At 25.6% G+C, this 19,916-nt stretch overlaps 1 protein-coding gene across 2 annotated transcripts; it reads left to right on the forward strand.

Moving 5' to 3' along the window:
- Window positions 1-7,359: 7,359 nt before the first annotated feature.
- Gli (carboxyl ester lipase-like protein Gli) lies at window positions 7,360-19,091 on the forward strand. Of its 2 annotated transcripts, none has more exons than XM_074259197.1 (7): window positions 7,360-8,058; window positions 10,214-10,509; window positions 10,576-10,705; window positions 14,026-15,248; window positions 15,348-15,543; window positions 16,054-16,179; window positions 18,189-18,326. In XM_074259197.1, the coding sequence occupies exons 1-6, from the start codon at window positions 7,768-7,770 to the stop codon at window positions 16,171-16,173; spliced, it is 2,256 nt and encodes a 751-aa protein (XP_074115298.1). In that variant the 5' UTR covers window positions 7,360-7,767; the 3' UTR covers window positions 16,174-16,179; window positions 18,189-18,326. The 2 variants fall into 2 exon arrangements, with proteins under 2 accessions (XP_074115298.1, XP_074115297.1); XM_074259196.1 differs by having other exon boundaries at window positions 7,366-8,058; window positions 16,054-16,169; window positions 18,189-19,091.
- Window positions 19,092-19,916: the final 825 nt, after the last annotated feature.

Genomic DNA, 19,916 nt, shown 5'->3' on the forward strand with positions numbered 1-19,916 from the left:
GAAAAATTTTTTAATTAAAAGATTTTTAACGATTTTATTTTCCGAATTCGAAACAAAAATTTACAAATTTGTTTATTAATTAATATACAGAAAAAATGAAAATTTTAAATTAAGAAATTTCTTCTTGGCCCGAAAAAATTTTTTTGCAGAATTAGAAATCAAAAATTTTTTTACACAAACAAAAGTTCTTTGTTATAGAATCAATTTTTATTATTAAAGAATAAATTTTTAAAAACAAAAATTATCTTGGAAAAAATGAAAATTTTTTACAAAATTTTCTACTTCAAAATAATTTAATGCTAAGAATTTTTTTAAATTATGGTAAATCTTTTTTTCTTTATAAGCTTAGTTTTTTTTACAATTATAGTTGTCGATGATCATTCAAGTCAATTAAAATTATCATTATTAATTAAAAAAAATTAAAAAACGTAATTTTAACGATTGGTAAGATATATTCTTCAAATCTTCAAATTTAAAATTTAAAATTTAAAATTTTATTTTAAATTGTAAATCTGACAACATGTCTCTTCATTATTATTTCAAATGTTGAAACGTAAAAAATCTTTTTTTTTTTTTTTATTTTTTTTTTTTCAAGTACACTATGTCTTTTTTTGTACAATATTTTATTTTGATGGTTACAAGAGTGTCTGTTAATTTTAAAATCCAACTATTTATAGATAAATTTTATCTAACTTTAAGACAAGTATTAATAATTAAGCTGTCAAGATTTGTTGTGTAATACAAAAAATTTTATGCTTATAAAAAAAAAAAAATAAGTTTTCTAAAGATAACATTTTCTTGCTAGATTTTCAATTGACTCATTAAATTTTTGTTTTATAATCTACTTGGTCGCGTGATTAAAAATATTTACATATTTAAAAGGGAAAATGGAATGAAGTAGTGGCCCTGAAGCAAAACGAGAAACTTTTAAAGTTGCAGACAAAAATTTAATTACTGCGTAACAGTTATTAGTTTTAATTTTATTATAAAAGTTTCGAACGAATCAAAAACTAAGTTTCAATTTTCAAATTAAATTTTTGAAAAATTATTTTTCTTTCTTTTTTTAATCATTAATAATTATTCTCTAATCTAGAAAAAGTTGCCAAGAATTTTGAGGTAGGCTTTGGAACGTAATAAGTGATCGTAGAGCAAAAATCCGAAAATTAATGCAAAAGATACAGGAATAAAAAAAATTAAAAATACTTTAAGGTAGAATTTTGAACAAGAGTTTTAATAGCTTGTCAAAAAAGTTCAATAAAAGTGGGCAGGAAAAAGTAATATACACGATGACCACCTGGAAATTCAATATATACAGGTAGTACAGAAAAAAGTGTACCTTAAAGTTTAAATAGGATAAATCATAGGAAAAAAACTCTAGTCCTACGCTCATGGCATTGAAAAAAAGATTTTATGCTCATGCGCAGTGTTGTAGAGACAGAAACCTCGGGCCTACTGCTTTCACTTGTATTTTTATTTTTGGGCCCAATAGGCCATAATATAACTTACTTTGTTTACATTTTGAATGGTAGGTCAAAGATTCAATGCGACTGAAATAAAACTTGAAAACTTTAGATTCACGGAAAAAATACGTTGTAAAATTTATAGAAAAGTTTTTAAAATTTACAAAATTCTATCTATAAGTTGACTTATGTAATATTTACAGAACTTACTATGTTATTTTTACGTGGTAAATTCTGTTATTATAAATCTGTAAATTTAATAAATTGAGTTTGTAATTATAATATAACTTTTTCGGTTATTATTACTGGAAATTTATTGTAATGAATTAAAAAGCATTACTTGAGTCAGCATCATTGCAAACTAATTTATATCACGGTTTAGAATTTTTTCAAAAATTTTAATTTTTCTGATTTTTTACAGTGTACTTCAAGACAAATTATTTTTTTATAATCAGTAAAAAAAAATTTGTTCACATATGATAAAAATTTTAAATTTACTATTAACAGATTATTATTTACATTTTTAATCAAGAATCAAACATAATTTTAATTCAAGAAGTTACTCTGCAACGATCACTTTTAATATTCTTATAGCCCTGAATAAAAAAAAGTATTGAAAAGTATCGGATTGACTATACAACCAATACTTTTCAATACTTTTTTCTTTGTCTCAATACTTTTTTTTTTTAATCAGGGAGATTTCATAGAATTTATCTGTAAATTTTACAAAAAAATACGTAGTTTTCACATAAACTCACACGTAATAATTACATATTATTTCTGTAAATTTTAAAGAATATTTACTGTCGAAATTTTAAAGATTATTTTCTGTAAATTTTACACAGTCGTTTTTTCTGTGTTGAAGACAATTTTATCACTTGGAAAAAACGACCTTAAAATTTACAGATAATAATCTGCAAATTTCCACAGTGTATATTCTGTAAAAAATTGTTTTATCATTAAAAGGTGTTATCTTTATAATCACTGAGTCGTACAAAAAATTAATGGGCAGTTTTAGAAGCTTGCATGAATTTTTTAAAAGATTCTTTTATAATTTTTGACAAAAAATTTTTTGTACTCTCAATAACGATTTGATCAACTTCGAAAAAGTGAAATGTCAAAAGATTTAGTCAATTGAATGCATCAATTTTTTCAGGCCGATCGTGGAACGAATGGCACGACCTAATCATTTTACGGTGAGTGAGATAATTTTTTACTTTTTTTCAACAAATTTCACTGTAGTCTACTGTAAATTTTATTCGATTTTCGGGTAAACTTTATGAAGTCTAACACAAAATGAATGAATTTTTTCAAAATTTTAATTTTAAAAATAATAATAAATAAAATTGTATCCTATTGATTTGTCCAGATTGATTGATCAAAATTTTATAAAGAATTAGGAGACTAGATCCTTAAAAAGAAATATTTTAGAAAACAAAATATTATCCATTTCTTAAAAATAAATAAATTATCTTCTAAAAATTATTCTAAAATTATATTTCAAGAGTTTTTAGATAAAAAAAATTTTTTTGGAGTATCCTTTTTTTTTCCCTCCCTCTTATGATTACTTCTTCTATAATAAATGAACAATCTTCATTTTAAATTATAATTAAAGTAAGAATTATAATACGGCATAATTAATCATTTAAATAATAATGAGACTATATTTACTTACACTCTGGTTTTCCTCATCGTTCTACTACAAACGAAGATTTATAACTTCAGATACATAAATGTGCTTTTTCTTTTTCAAGATATTATTAGACAGCATATTCGGTGGCAGTCGGAAGGGTTCATCTAGTTTTATAATTAGATTCTAAGAAAAGCATACTAAAGTAAGTTCATTTTTTAACAAAAAAAATAAATTTCTTCTACTTTATTTATTCAATATAATTAATTTTTCTAGCCCTGGCTTCTTTAATTAATTTTTTCTAGGCTTTGCAGAGATAAAATAGTGTTTCTTGAAGAAAAAAATGATTTCTTAGATCTCTGAAAAGTCGAACATCTGTAAAAAAAAAAAAAAAAAAAAAAAAAAGATATCAATGACTTCGCTGTTAAGAATTATTTTTATTTTCACAGAAGGAAGTTGAAGAAATGCAGCATTTACTGACCCTTCAGTCTATCCCTAATGTCTCCCCACTGTCTGATATGGTTGTCAATCACTAGGTATATATAGTAGTGTAGACTTTATACTACGTGCTCTTAGAGATTATACGGTAATCGATTATTCGTAAGAAACCTAATTTGGTGAAGAAATTTTAAGATTTCAATTCTGATAAGTGAATTTTTTTCTAACTATCTTGACGAATTATTTATATTAAAAAAAAATTCAATTGTAATAAATCAATTCAGCACGGAAAAAACGACTGTGTAAAATTTACAGAAAATAATCTTCAAAATTTCCACAGTATATATTCTTTAAAATTTATAGAAAAAATATGTAATTATTATCTGTGAGTTTACGTGAAAACTATGTATTTTTTTGAAAAATTTACAGATAAATTCTATGAAATCTCCCTGATTAAAAAAAAAGTATTGGTTTTATAGTCAATCCGATACTTTTCAATACTTTTTTTTATTCAGGGCTATAAGAATATTATGTGATCGTTGCAGAGTAACTTCTTGAATTAAAATTATGTTTGATTCTTGATTAAAAATGTAAATAATAATCTGTTAATAGTAAATTAAAAATTTTTATCATATGTGAACAAATTTTTTTTTACTGATTATAAAAAAATAATTTGTCTTGAAGTACACTGTAAAAAATCAGAAAAATTAAAATTTTTGAAAAAATTCAAAACCGTGATATAAATTAGTTTGCAATGATGCTGATTCAAGTAATGCTTTTTAATTCATCACAATAAATTTCCAGAAATAATAACAGAAAAAGTTATATTATGATTACAGACTCAATTTATTAAATTTAGCGATTTATAATAACAGAATTTACCACGTAAAAATAACCTAGTAAGTTCTGTAAATTTTACATAAGTCGACTTATAGATAGAATTTTGTAAATTTTACAAACTTTTCTATAAATTTTACAACGTATTTTTTCCGTGAGAAAATTATATTGGTAAATCTAAGGTACGTATTTAAAATAATTCTCCAAATATTTATATTATTTTTTTTCTTAACTTTTGATTTATGTTCAATTGTTAAAAATCCACTCGAATAAATAATTTTATCTAGAAAAATTATTTATTTTTTTATATATTTTATGAATATAAATTCAGCCTGGTGTCCTCTTGAAAAAAACATCTGGAGGTTTAAAGAAAATTTCTTCTTTCAAATTGAATTAAAATTGATTTCTTCGTATGTTTTTTTTTTTTTTTGAAATTTTCTGGATTAAATATTTATAAAGAGTGATTTTCAAACTTTAAACAAAAAATTGTCTAATTTAAATTAATACTCAATTTTTGGACTATAATATTTGATTAATCTTTCAAGCTTCCAATTTATAATTTAATTTCAAATAATAAATTTGGTAGTTAATTGATTGATAAAGAATAATCTTAATTATTTGTTTCTTTTGAAGAAGCTAAAGCTAAAAGAAGAAATTAAAATATTTTTTAAATTATATACACAGAAAAAATAAGTTGAAAAAATATTTTTCGCTCAAAAAAATTGGATTTTTTTCTGAAAAAATTATTTTTAGTCTTTTTGTATAGTCTGAAAAATAATAAAAAAACTAATAATTGCTTTTTGCAGCTGTGTAACTTAATTCTTGACTTTATTAAAAATTTTAACTACCTTGTAAGTACTCCATAACAACATACTAAAAATTCAAATATTTTATAATTACCCACAAAAAAAAAATAAAAATTTATTTTATGTTTACTGTCAATATTAAAAAAAGCAATCGTAAATAATGTCCCATATGTTGAATATGAAGAGGGAGATTTATACCACATATTACTTTAACTTTGTGGTCTATGTCAAGTAGCTTGAGTTTTTATTACGTATTTAAAGAGTCTAGTATCGAGTTCTTGTTCGAAACTTTATTTTTTTTTTAATGATTTTTAAAACTGTTTCTTAAATTTTGTGTTTTATCGTTTTGCTAGATTTTAAGATTTCTCAAAAATAAAATAATATAATTTTTTCTTTTCAGAAAATTATGAAATTTTTTTATTGAAAGATAAATATATTAATAATTTACCACCGAAATTTCAGATCAATTCACCACACCGTTTTTGAGTAATTGATTTTCGAAATTGCATCTTTTACATGTAGAGATATAGAGAGATGGTAAAGTTAGCATGAAATCTATTTACATCACTCGAGTGGTACTGAAGATTTCTTACTAACTTCACCATCTATCTATACCTCTACGTGTAAAAGATGCAATTTTGAAAATTAAGTCAACTTCTTGAGTCACAAAAAAAATTAATTTGAAACTAAAATACAAATTCCCCCATCTTTTTCCTGATTAAAGATAAAGAACAAACAGAAGCATAATTAGTAACGAACGATGAATCATTTACAAAAACAATCTATCAACCAACTATTTTATCAATTTCTTCGAGAAAAAAGTCAATAGCCTTCCCAAGAATAACTTATAAACTTGTATTAATTAAATGAATTATATATCGGTGCTTATAAAAACGCTCGTGTGTAAAAAGTACAAATACAGATATATTAGTCATATGTAAAAGCTGATGAGAAGAATCATTCAATTAAAAGTACAGCTGGTAGGTTGTAGACAACCAATGAATGAGTTCCTCTTTACGACAATCTAATTTAATAATTTATTTTATTTTAATGATTCATTGTCCGTGAAAGCGTACGCCCAATACAATCTTTATCTTATCTTTCTACCAAGTTATTCATTTTTCCTGCATAGTTTACGACTTTTTTTTTTATTTTATAGCACTGTAGATGTTGAGATGTGCCTTTTTGCACGAAAGGATCTAGTCTCCTAATTCTTCATAAAATTTTGATCAATCAATCTGGACGAATCAATAGGATACAATTTTATTTATTATTATTTTTAAAATTAAAATTTTGAAAAAATTCATTCATTTTGTGTTAGACTTCATAAAGTTTACCCGAAAATCGAATAAAATTTACAGTAGACTACAGTGAAATTTGTTGAAAAAAAGTAAAAAATTATCTCACTCACCGTAAAATGATTAGGTCGTGCCATTCGTTCCACGATCGGCCTCAAAAAATTGATGCATTCAATTGACTAAATCTTTTGACATTTCACTTTTTTCGAAGTTGATTAAATCGTTATTGAGAGTACAAAAAATTTTTTGTCAAAAATTATAAAAGAATCTTTTAAAAAATTCATGCAAGCTTCTAAAACTGCCCATTAATTTTTTGTACAACTCAGTGATTATAAAGATAACACCTTTTAATGATAAAACAATTTTTTACAGAATATACACTGTGGAAATTTGCAGATTATTATCTGTAAATTTTAAGGTCGTTTTTTCCAAGTGATAAAATTGTCTTCAACACAGAAAAAACGACTGTGTAAAATTTACAGAAAATAATCTTTAAAATTTCCACAGTAAATATTCTTTAAAATTTACAGAAATAATATGTAATTATTACGTGTGAGTTTATGTGAAAACTACGTATTTTTTTGTAAAATTTACAGATAAATTCTATGAAATCTCCCTGATTAAAAAAAAAAGTATTGAGACAAAGAAAAAAGTATTGAAAAGTATTGGTTTTATAGTCAATCCGATACTTTTCAATACTTTTTTTTATTCAGGGCTAATATAAGAATATTATGTGATCGTTGCAGAGTAACTTCTTGAATTAAAATTATGTTTGATTATTGATTAAAAAATGTAAATAATAATCTGTTAATAGTAAATTTAAAATTTTTATCATTGGCCCTATAAAAAATTTTTCTGTTAGCTCAAGAAAATAATTTTCTTCCCAACGGTATTTTTAATCCAAGATTTTTTCGAGTTAATTTTTTTATCTCGGTAAAATTTTATAAAATTTCACGTATTTTTTCCAACCAAGATAAGAATTGTTCTCCAATGGTTACCTTATCGATCACGCGGGACCGGTAACTTAAAAATGAGTACACGTAGCGCCATCAAGCGTTGATCGAGTCTTCACCTGAGGATCTATAGAGGTGTGGCAGTGTCGGTGAGAGTGGGGTAAACACACCGAGAATATGAATTACCGCTTGTGCATGTACACGCAAGTGTCTTTGTATTCTTGTATAACTATTAATATGAATGCTTATGTTTCACAGCACACAAAGAAGAAAGAGTGGGAGGACGCGAGTACACACCATTGAGTGTGTTCCAGTTAATGCAGTGACTCTGCCGCACGCGGCAAAATGGATACTAAACACAAAGTGCACACCTTTAAAGGGCGCGTCACTTTCTTTTCGAGTTTATTTATATTTTATTTTATTATTAATTTTAATTTTTATTTTATTAACTGTCAGGACTCGAGATACGGCAGTCAGTACAATCAGTATAATCGTGACGGTGTGTACGTTCCTCCAGGTAGTCCTGGTTATCAAACCTATTTTTATAAAGACAGAAGATATGGGTATCAGCCCAGCTATCTGGATCCCATATCTAGGGGTCCTACTCGTAATCCTGAAGACCGATTTAACTATGGAGTAAGAATTATCTATTTCAATTATTTTCTTTTACTTTTTATACTCACAGCTTGCAATTAGTCATCGTCTCACATTTTTAATATTGTTTTACTTGCCATGATATTATTGCTGAGATAATTCTCGTAATAATTTACGTGAATGGCATTTTAGAAAGTAAAAGCTGTATGTTTATAATCATGGGGCATAGCAGTACGCATCCCGTGTTATTTTATTCAATTGTTTATAAAAACAAACAAATAATTCTAGATTAATTATTGTGATAATAATTAGTATGATTTTCCACCAGACATCCGACTATTTTTAAAAATTTTTTAGATTAATTAATTTATAAAAAAAATGTGAAAAAATTTTTTGATAAAATTAAAATTAAAATTTAACAATTTCTTATTTTTTCATCAATTAAATTACAAAAAAATACTTAAAAAAAATTGCACTTACAATTTTTCAAATTTTCTACATGTGAATTTTTTTTGTTATAACTTTTTCAATAAAATAAATTATAAAAATTATCAGGTGTCGGTTAATTTAATTTTCATAATTTTTATGCCGACAGCGAAAAATTTATATTTTTTTTATCAATTGAATTAACAATAAAAAAATATTTTTTTAAAATTGCACGTAGTTTTTTAAATTTTTTAATTGTAGAATTTTTTCATTTTATTTTTTTTTTAATAATTTTATTAATGAAGAAAATTCTAAAAAAGTTTAGATGTCGGATAATTTAATTTTCATAATTTTTTCTATGAAAGTTATTTAATTTTTTTTATAATTTATTTAATTTTTTTTATAGTTAATTTAATTTTTTTTATAATTTATTAAACATTAGTTGTCGAAAGAGACATCTGATAATTTTTAGAAATTTTTTTATTAATAAATTATAACAAGAAAAATTTATTCAAAAAATTCTATCTTTAGAAGCTCTAAAAAATTATAAATAGAATTTTTTTTTAAATATTTGTCCAGACCTAGTTTATAATATTATAAATTTTGAAAAAAATTCAAAAAAGAATCTACCAATTTTAATGTCATAATGTATAAATAGAGTTTTTTGCTGATTTTAGTATAATAATAATAAACAATACACGGAAAAAAAAATACCTTGTAAAATTTATAGAGAAGTTTATTAAATTTATATTGTAAATTTTATATGTTAGTCAAGTACTGTGGATGAAAATTTTCATTATCACTACACTGAAAAAAAAAAAAAATTAACTTGAATCAAGAGAAAAATTCTTGAACCAAGAAAGAAATTTTGAAGAGTTTCATTGTCTTGAATCAAGACGGAAAATTCTTGAATCAAGTTAAATATACTCAAACCAAGAATAATTTCTTAGTTTAAAAATTTTTCTACTGAAATAGAGAAGGTAAAGTTCTTTAAAATTATTTAGTTGATTCAAATAAATTTTTTTTTCTTGTATATTAGCCGAAACAGTTTGTTTCGTTGCCCATAGAAAAATACTTTGTAAAATTTATAGAAAAGTTTATAAAATTTTTACAAAATTCTATCTATAAGTCGACTTATGTAAAATTTACAGGAAATACCCATTATAAAAAATTTTAATTAAAAATTAATTTAAAAAATTTTAAATAAAAATTATTTAAAAAAATTTTAAATCAAAATTATTTAAAAAAATTTAAAATAAAAATTATTTAAAAAAATTTTAAATAACAATTATTTAAAATAATTTTAAATAAAAATTTTACTTATGTAAAATTTACAGAAAATTTATTATTTTTACCTATTAAATTCTGTTATTATAAATCTGTAAGTTTAACATATTGAGTCTGTAATTATAATATCTTTTTCTGTAATTATTACTGAAAATTTATCGTAATGAATAAAAAAGCATTACTCGAGGCAGTATCATTGCAAATTAATTTATCTCACGGTTTTGAATTTTTTCAAAAATTTTAATTTTTCTGATTTTTTACAGTGTACTTCAAGACAAATTATTTTTTTATAATCAGTAAAAAAAAATTTGTTCACTTATGATAAAAATTTTAAATTTACTATTAACAGATTATTATTCACATTTTTAATCGATAGTCAAACTTAATTTCAATTCAAAAAGTTACTCTGCAACGATATTTATCTGTAAATTTTACAAAAAACAATCTGTAGTTTTATTTTTAACCCTTTTTTCATTTAAATCAGGAAGATCCTAGGCAACAATATTTGCCAGGAATCCTCGGTGGTTGGCGAGAAGATCTCCAGGGAAGAAAACGACCTGATTCAAAGCAACTCGAAGAAAATCGTGATGTTTATATAAGAACTAACTATGGCCAGGTGCAAGGTTTTAAAGTAAACTTGTATGACCACCCTGAAGCACGACATCGTCCGTGGAACATGCCTGTCGAACGTGTCACTGCCCAAGTCAATGTATTTTTAGGCATTCCTTATGCAATGCCACCGGATAAAGAAGGCAGATTCAAACCACCTCGTACTCACAGGTTTTTAATATTTCAATAATCTCATAACTAATAAAAATACAAATAATAATTATTTAATTTTTTCAGAGGATGGCAATTGCTGCAAGCTGTTGATTGGGGTCCAGCTTGCCCTCAGCCGAGTAATTATACTGGGGCAACAAAAGGTATTCGTGATGTTAGTGAAGATTGTTTGTACTTGAACATATTTACGCCTCCGGTAAGATATACAATAAATTAGAATTAATATTAATTCATGCTTGGGTCATTATCCTAAAATTATGTAGGCGTAAATATTTTAGCGACTTCCAAACATATTTTATTTCTATTAATGGTGGTCAGTAGTTAAATACAAGTTTTTTTTTTTGGCAGAAGAAAATTATTGAAATTTGAAATGATATTTTGGAAAATTTATTTTATTTAGCCTAAAATATCAGTTTAATTTTAAAATAGTTTTTTTATCAGTAATTTCCCGAGTAAAAACAGAATTCTGCCGCACCATCGCCGCAACAAGTAAAGAATTTATCTATTCGCCGCACTACCGCCGCACCACAGCTATGATGACCCGAGTAAAAATGAAATTATTATTTTTTCCGAAAAAATAATAAATTTCGTTTGACCGCCGCAGATAAACTAAATTTACTTAGTAAACTTACGGCTTGCAGCGCAGTTGGTAATGTTCGAGACGTTCATGCTGACGACCCAGGTTCGAATCCCATCGCAGTTTGATTTTAAAAATTCTTTCAGGGTATTTCAAAAGGCGTGCCGGTTCTCTTCAACTCGAGGATGAAATTTAAAATCTAGATAAAAAATATGACTAAAAAAATCAATATTTTCGCGGTCTTTCGCCCTGATTTAAAAAATTTTCTTTCGTTTGAATATTAAGCATTTGAATAAAAAGAAGTTGAACAATAGGTCTTATATTAAAATTTCTAGTCAGGTTTTTCCTCAATTAATTATTGCGTAATAAATTAATTATGATGCTATTTTTTGTGAAATTATAGGTATGATTTAGAATTGATGCGGCGGTCGAACGAAATTTATTATTTTTTCGTAAAAAATAATAATTTCATTTTTACTCGGTTTAGCTATCAATATCTTGTTAGCATCGCTTTTCCCTCATAAGCGAAGCGGATAAAGTTGTGCTCTTCACTCGCCTTACAAAAATCAAGCACGAGACTATTTCTTCAATTGAAATTTATTTTCTATCGCATTTGTAGAACAATATATCAGTACTTTATAGGGTGGGTCAAAAAAATCGAATAATTTATTTTTGACTTTATACTCTGAAAAATAGGTTCGTAGACACCTAAAAAGAATTCTCTCCAAGTATAAGCTCTTAATTATAACGGGAAGGTCCTCCGCTTTGCGGGTTTCTATTTTTTTCGAATAATCAGATAAAAAAATTTATATCTCGCTTCCAACTGCTTGGAAAAATATTCCGTGGCATAGATTTTGTGAGAAATTGAATGCTTTACAAAAAAGGTCTTTTATGACTTTTTCAAAAACTCAACCGATTAAAAGATATTCATAGTTGAAGTTTGGCTATTTTAAGGAAAATATTCGTTTTTATTATGAATTTTATAAGTCGATGAAAAAAATTATTTCGGATTGCGGAACTCATGATTTTGTAGGAAATTTACTGCTCTACAAAAATGGTCTCTTATGATTTTTGATTAAGTGAAGCCGTTACGAGATATTCATCGTCAAACATTAACGAATATCAATATTTCCAGTTTTTGATCAATAATTCGATAAATTTTAATTTAAACTATGAGTTTCAGGAAAATTTACATAAATTTGAGTTTCGATCGATAAAGAAATGTTATAAACAATTTTTTAATATTGTTTTCAGTCTTGAGCTTGTTTGATTGCATTAAAACAAGAAATTAGAGCATTTTTTCGACATATAGCCAATGATTAGTTTAATTTGAAGTGAATGACATATTTCTTTGTCAAATTTAATATGAAAAGTATTGAATCAAGTGATAAACAACCAGTATTTAACTTTTTATAGATAAATTTTTTATTGAATTATCAATTGCAATATAATTGTCTATATTTTTAACATAACAGTACGCTATTACTATAAATAATTTCTTTTATTACAATTTGGGAATGTTTTTGATGTTCTTTGACAACTTGCAATAAGTACTGGAATTGTTCTTCATTTTTTGTCAAGCATTGATTATATTCACTGACTAATGCAACAGCTCGCTCTGCTGAATCATTGACAACTTTTAGTTGTTGAAAGTATTCTTTATTTTCGAGATAACTCTCATTAGTAGGCCATAATTCAACATCGACATCAAGAAAGTCATACGGTAGATCGAAGATTTTGAAAAGATTTAATGACTTTTTAGACACAAAGTCACTCAGAGTTCTCTGCGCCAATGAATTCAAATCTTTTTAGCAATTACAAATCTTTTAGCTTTAGAATCTGTACCTTCACGAGTATTAACAGCTTCAACAATACTTTTTTTACTTCTAATGGAACGCCATCGTCAAACAGTGATAAAATGGCAAGTTCATCGCTCAAATACCATAAGTGCGAAATCATTTTTTCACACGTAGCTGAAGAAATCAAAGGATTGATATGTTTGTACTCCAATAAATTTTTCATAAACTGCAAGTCATGATAAGCAGCAGTTGTTGCAGAAGTTGATGAAAACCAAGCTTTTAAATACAATGTGACTATAAAAATACAGAAATGACGAAGACCATGCAATTCTTTCTGAGAGAGTTTGAATTCATCTCTGAATAGATACATTTTCAAACTATAAATGGCCTTAGCCATCCATCTAGCATGATGAACAGCACCAGGACGTTTGAAAGAAATCTTTTCTTGAGGCATTTCTCCAAGGAAAATCAATGATAATTCCAATAATTCTTTATCTAACTTATTATAACATTTCTTTATCGATCGAAACTCAAATTTATGTAAATTTTCCTGAAACTCATAGTTTAAATTAAAATTTATCGAATTATTGATCAAAAACTGGAAATATTGATATTCGTTAATGTTTGACGATGAATATCTCGTAACGGCTTCACTTAATCAAAAATCATAAGAGACCATTTTTGTAGAGCAGTAAATTTCCTACAAAATCATGAGTTCCGCAATCCGAAATAATTTTTTTCATCGACTTATAAAATTCATAATAAAAACGAATATTTTCCTTAAAATAGCCAAACTTCAACTATGAATATCTTTTAATCGGTTGAGTTTTTGAAAAAGTCATAAAAGACCTTTTTTGTAAAGCATTCAATTTCTCACAAAATCTATGCCACGGAATATTTTTCCAAGCAGTTGGAAGCGAGATATAAATTTTTTTATCTGATTATTCGAAAAAAATAGAAACCCGCAAAGCGGAGGACCTTCCCGTTATAATTAAGAGCTTATACTTGGAGAGAATTCTTTTTAGGTGTCTACGAACCTATTTTTCAGAGTATAAAGTCAAAAATAAATTATTCGATTTTTTTGACCCACCCTAGTACTTTACCTTATTTTTGATTTAATCCAATTTTTATCTTTGATAGTTTGAATCCGGTGTCGCAAAATTGTATCCCGTAATGTTTTACATCCACGGCGGTGAATTTATCCACGGAGCAAGTAATCTCTTCCCAGGACACATGATGGCAGGATTTTACGACGTAATAGTGGTGTCAATAAATTACCGCTTAGGCGCACTGGGATTTATGAGTACAGGGGACGAATACAGTCCAGGAAATTACGGAATTTTAGACCAGCAAAAGGCACTGGAATGGGTGTACAACAATATAAAAAATTTCTATGGTGATCGTGAGTCTATAACGCTGTTTGGACCAGGCGCTGGTGCAGCAAGTGCTGGATTGTTGATGGTAGCGCCTCGCAGCAGTCATATGGTAGCCAAAGTAATTGCGCAGTCAGGGTCTGCATTAGCAGACTGGGCGTTTATCGTCGACAAGTACCGGGTGCAAAACACGTCACGTGTTTACGGACAATCTCTTGGTTGCAATATCGTAAACAGCCAGGAATTATTCAACTGTCTGTACACAGGAAGAAGTTACCTTGATCACGGCAACTCAGAGTTGCAACCACACGTTGGAATGTTTCCATGGGCTCCAGTTCTGGACAGAAACTTCACCGTGCCTCCAGATAACTTATACGACGACTGGGGTGCTGCAGATTGGCATTTCTTCACAGAAACTCCGGAAGAAAGCATCAAAGCTGGAAGATTCAGGCGAGACTTCGCTTACATGGCTGGTGTCACCACTCAGGAAGCCGCTTGGATCATTCTCAATAATGAGACGCTCAGAAGAAGACAGTACCGCATTGACAATGAAATATTTAATCAAAAAATTTGGGAGATGGTCATGCGATACAATTATACGCTTAATCCTTACGGTGCTTATGAAGCTATCAAATATATGTACACATTTTGGCCAGATCCTAAAAATGTTACGCTAGTGCGTGATCAATTGATTAATTTACTGTCAGATTTTCACTATGTTGCGCCTTTTGATAAAATGGCGAAATTGTTAGTGGAAAAAAAAGTACCTGTTTATTTGTATGTTTTAAACACTACTGTTGAAGCGCTTAATTTGGACCATTGGCGAAGAGTTCCACATGATACTGAATACTTGTGGTTGACCGGTGCTCCATTCATGGATAAGGAATTTTTCCCTGATAAATGGAAAGTTTCACGGGATATGTGGACTGACAATGACAGAAATATGAGCCATTTCTTCATGAAAGCGTATACTAATTTCGCTAAATATGGGTGTGTAGAAAATTAATAAATTATTATCCATATAATTATGAGAATGAGGAAAATTTTGTCTCTGGTATATTTTTATACAATAATTTTTTTTTTTTTTAGAAATCCAACGCCGTCACAAATATTAGGATTACATTTCGAAGAAGCGCATCAGGGATATTTAAAATATCTAAATATTAACACCACATTCAACAGCTCGATTCTTTACAACTACCGTCAGACTGAAAGTGCATTTTGGTCACAATATTTGCCAACTGTTATTGGACGAATTGTACCAACTTATCCACCAGTTACCGAGGTATAGATTTTAAATATTTTGATGAATTTTATTTAATAAAAAGTCAAAAATTAATAATTATTAACTTAAATGCAACAAAATATTACCAAAAAATTTTTGTGCCGCTTTGGAAGCAGTCACTTGATCATTTTTTAATTTTATTTAACAAATAAATTTATTTTAAAAAATTATTTTTAAAAAATTGCATTTTTAATTTTGTAAAATCTCTACATTACAAATTTTTTACAAATTTTTTTTTTTTTTTTGCAGTAATTTATATCTTAATTATATCAAGCAGACACTTGATCATTTGTTAATTTTATTTAACAAACAAATTTGTTTTGAAAAATTATTTTTAAAAAATTGCATTTTTAATTTTGTAAAATCTCTACATTACAATTTTTTTTTTTTGCAGTAATTTATATCTTTAAAAAATTCTAAAAATTATCAAATATCTGCTACTTTAATTTTCATGCAAAAATTTTGGCGCTACTAATCATAATTTAAATAATTTTTTTTTCTTCTTTGTAGTATTGGTGGGAACCAAAGCAGCCACTTCAAATAGCATTCTGGTCAATATCAACTGCCTGTCTGCTGCTGATCGTCCTCTGTGTTATTTGCTGCATGCTATGGCGTAACGCCAAAAGGTAAGCAAAGGTAAACATAATCTTTTCTATGTGACTCTCTGAGTTAATTTCTCTGGGGAAATAATTGCTAATGCATGGTAATAACGGTTCTGTTGACTATTAATAATTTTAATTGGTGTTTGCTACTAATAATCAATAATCACAAACTCTAATTAGTAATTACTAATAATAATAAGACGTACATTTTCATTTTTAATTACCTTTCATCAGTAAACTAATAGCTGTACGGAAATATAAGGCTCAAGGTAATAATTAATTATTTAAAAATTTTTAATGCACTGGTTGATTTTTAATTTAACACTTTAATTACGGTAAAGTACCCAGTAGTTGAACAGATTATAACATTCATTTGGCAAAAAAAAACCGCGAGATCAAAGATTTGAATGTAGGTCAATAGCCGAATTCGCTTAAAAAAATTCCTATCCGGTAGTCTCACTTATGAATTCAACTGATAGTGTCATCGGCCTTTTAATATTTATTTTATCGGCAACTTGATATACTTCAGCTTAAAGAAAAAAATTATCTCGCAATAACTTACGGCAAAAATCAAACAAAAAATTTTTATTAATTAAATTATGATAGTTCAAATTTAAAGAGCATTTTTTATGTATAAAATTTAGGTTTGATAAGATAAATAAAACCTTTGAACTTTAGCGATCATTTATTGCCAAAAGTCTTCCTTTAAATTATTTTTAAGATTACATAATTATTTTATGATCAATTTAGATTCTATTTTTTTACTTGTTTTATTCACACACACTAATTTATGTTTAAAAAGTCAATTTAAAATTAAAATATTATTATTATTTGTATTTTATTTTATTTAAAACAATATGTTACATTTTTATGTGTAGAATTTTCAGTTAATGTTTTTTATATACAATAAATAGCATCTGTAAAGAAAAAATAGATTTAAGAGATTTGAGAGAAGAGAAAAACAAAAGGAAAAATATTTTTAATAATTGATAATTGATAATTTCTAATTGATAGTTTATAATTACTATTTGTACACCTGGAATGTTATTATTTTCTAATCACTCTTTTTGCTTCTTTGTTATTATTATGTTAGATATATTATGACACTGATTAGATATTTTTATAGGTAATTTTCCATAAAGGCAAAATTTTTTTTTCTTTGATTAATTTAAAATTTTTTAAAATAATTTTTATTCAAAATTTTTTAAAATAATTTTTATTTAAAATTTTTTAGAATAATTTTTTTTTAATTTTTTAAAATAATTTTTATTCAAAATTTTTTAAAATACTTTTTATTTAAAATTTTTTAAAATAATTTTTATTCAAAATTTTTTAAAATACTTTTTATTTAAAATTTTTTAAAATAATTTTTATTTAAAATTTTTTAAATTAATTTTTAATTAAAATTTTTTATAATGGGTATTTCCTGTAAATCTTACATAAGTCGACTTATAGATGGAATTTTGTAAAAATTTTACAAACTTTTCTATAAATTTTACAAAGTATTTTTCTATGTGCAACGAAACAAACTGTTTCGGCTAATATACAGGAAAAAAAAATTTATTTGAATTAACTAAATAATTTTAAAGAACTGTAACTTCTTTATTTCAGTAAAAAAATTTTTAAACTAAGAAATTATTCTTGGTTTGAGTATATATTTAACTTGATTCAAGAATTTTCCGTCTTCCCCTTTTATACTGATCAAAAGGTTTAGACTCAACAGCAAAAATCTTAAACCAAGAATACCATTTTGAAGAAAATGAGTTTCTTGAGTCAAGAAAAAAATGTTTGAGCCAAGAAATTATTATTGATTTAAGTAAATTGTTCTTGGTTCAAGAATTTTTCTTTCGACTCAAAAAACTCATTTTCTTTACAATGATATTCTTAATGCAAGATTTTTTTCAAGTTAATTTTTTTATCTATAGGTAATATTTAATTTGATTCATATAAAAAAATAAAACTTATAAAATTTTATGATAAATTAATAAAATTTTTTATCATCTTACAGAAAAATAAATTAATTTTTGTTTAAATTTTAAACAGACAATCCGATCACTACTATAGCGGGGACGTCCTGATGGTACGAGACGACGAGCATTCGGAGGGAATCGAGAATATGAATCGAGCATCAAAAGACAATTTATATGAATATCGTGATACACCGCCACCGCAAAAAGCAAGAATACCACGACAAATAGATAACAAATCAAATCAAGCGGATCATATAGCTCAAAATCGTAAATTTAGTTCAACTCCGTCATTACGGAGTAATTCAAATATGTCATTAAGAGATATGCGCAGTGAAGGCTTTGTTACAAGTTCGCCTAATGGTCAACCTAGGATGAACAAAGCTTCAAGTCAGTCAACTTTGACTAAAGGTAAAACTAAAACACATATTGTACAAGGAGTGCCGCAAACTGCAGTATAAGCATCGACTTTTTTTTAAATTTATTAAAAAATCCCGCCAAAATTTTTGCCGCTAATTTTAAATTACAATTTCTAAGAAAAGGTTCAAATTTTGGATTTTATGGAAAAAATATTGAAAGATTTTTTTCAATTAAAAGTTGTTTAAATTTTAATTAAAAAAAAAATTTCTCCGTAATATTAAAAATTCGAATTTATTTTTAAATTGCGGCAAAAATTTATGCCTTATTTATAAATCAATCATCACCGAACTCATTATTTTTCTTTTGTTAATATTTAAAATTTTTATTTTGTAAAAGAGTCGATTGATCTCATCGAGCATTCACTTAATTAAGTTTTTTTTTTTTTTTGACTAAATTAAAATTTTTTTTAGAAAATATTATTTAAGAGTACTATACAAATTTATAGTATAAAATGATTTAATGATAATTACATCCGTCCATCGAAATAATTATGTAGTTAAGTGTATGTAAATTAAGGATCATCATATAATTATTTATAAAAAAATGTGATGAACAATTTTATAAGTATCACCAAGTAAATTTATTAAATTATATCATTTTTAATTAAATTTTATATATTTAAAAATTTTTTTTAATGTGATCTTCAAGTCTATTCGTTCCGAACTAAAGATACATCTTATAAAAAATTATATGGGTTGAATTTGAAAATTTTCAAATTTTTAAAATTAAAAAAAAAATTTTTTTTAATTAAAGAATTATTATAAAAAAATAAAAAAAAATTTTTTCACAATTCTTTTAAGTTTAAAAGTGAAATTTTTTTATTAAAATTTTTTTACAATAATTTACTTGTTAAAAAAATCCAAAAAATTGAAAGATGTCTTTTAATTTCAGTGTTATAATTATAAACAATTTATTAGCTAGCTGTTACCCTCGGAGCGAATTAATAAAAAAATTATTCTGTTATAAAAAAAAATCCAGAAGTTTAAAAAAAAAATTATTTTTTTAATTATTAAATTATTGAATTAAAAAAAAAAAATTTTTTTTTACTATTGAATTAAATGATTTTAATAAATAAATATAAAAAAATGTGTAATTATAATATGATATAGTGTAATAAATATTTAGTTATAATTAATTAGTAATATCTTACCTGCCGAACAAAAATGAGATTTCTGTTCGCTTCTGCACAATACTAAGAATGAACAAAACAAAATTGTTTTAACAAACAAAAATATTACATAGTTAAAGTATTTTTTAAAAGTATTTTGAATGTTTAATGTATCAAATACATTGTTACCGTTTTGTACACTAGAATTAACAATCTTAAGATTAAATATTATATAATAACTATATATTAATGAAACAGAGATTTTTATACGTCCAA

Source organism: Cotesia typhae, unplaced genomic scaffold (assembly GCF_013202065.1).
Source record: "Cotesia typhae breed Kobodo isofemale line unplaced genomic scaffold, CoteBio_Ctyphae contig_20, whole genome shotgun sequence".
NCBI classification, from domain to species: Eukaryota; Metazoa; Arthropoda; class Insecta; order Hymenoptera; family Braconidae; genus Cotesia; species Cotesia typhae.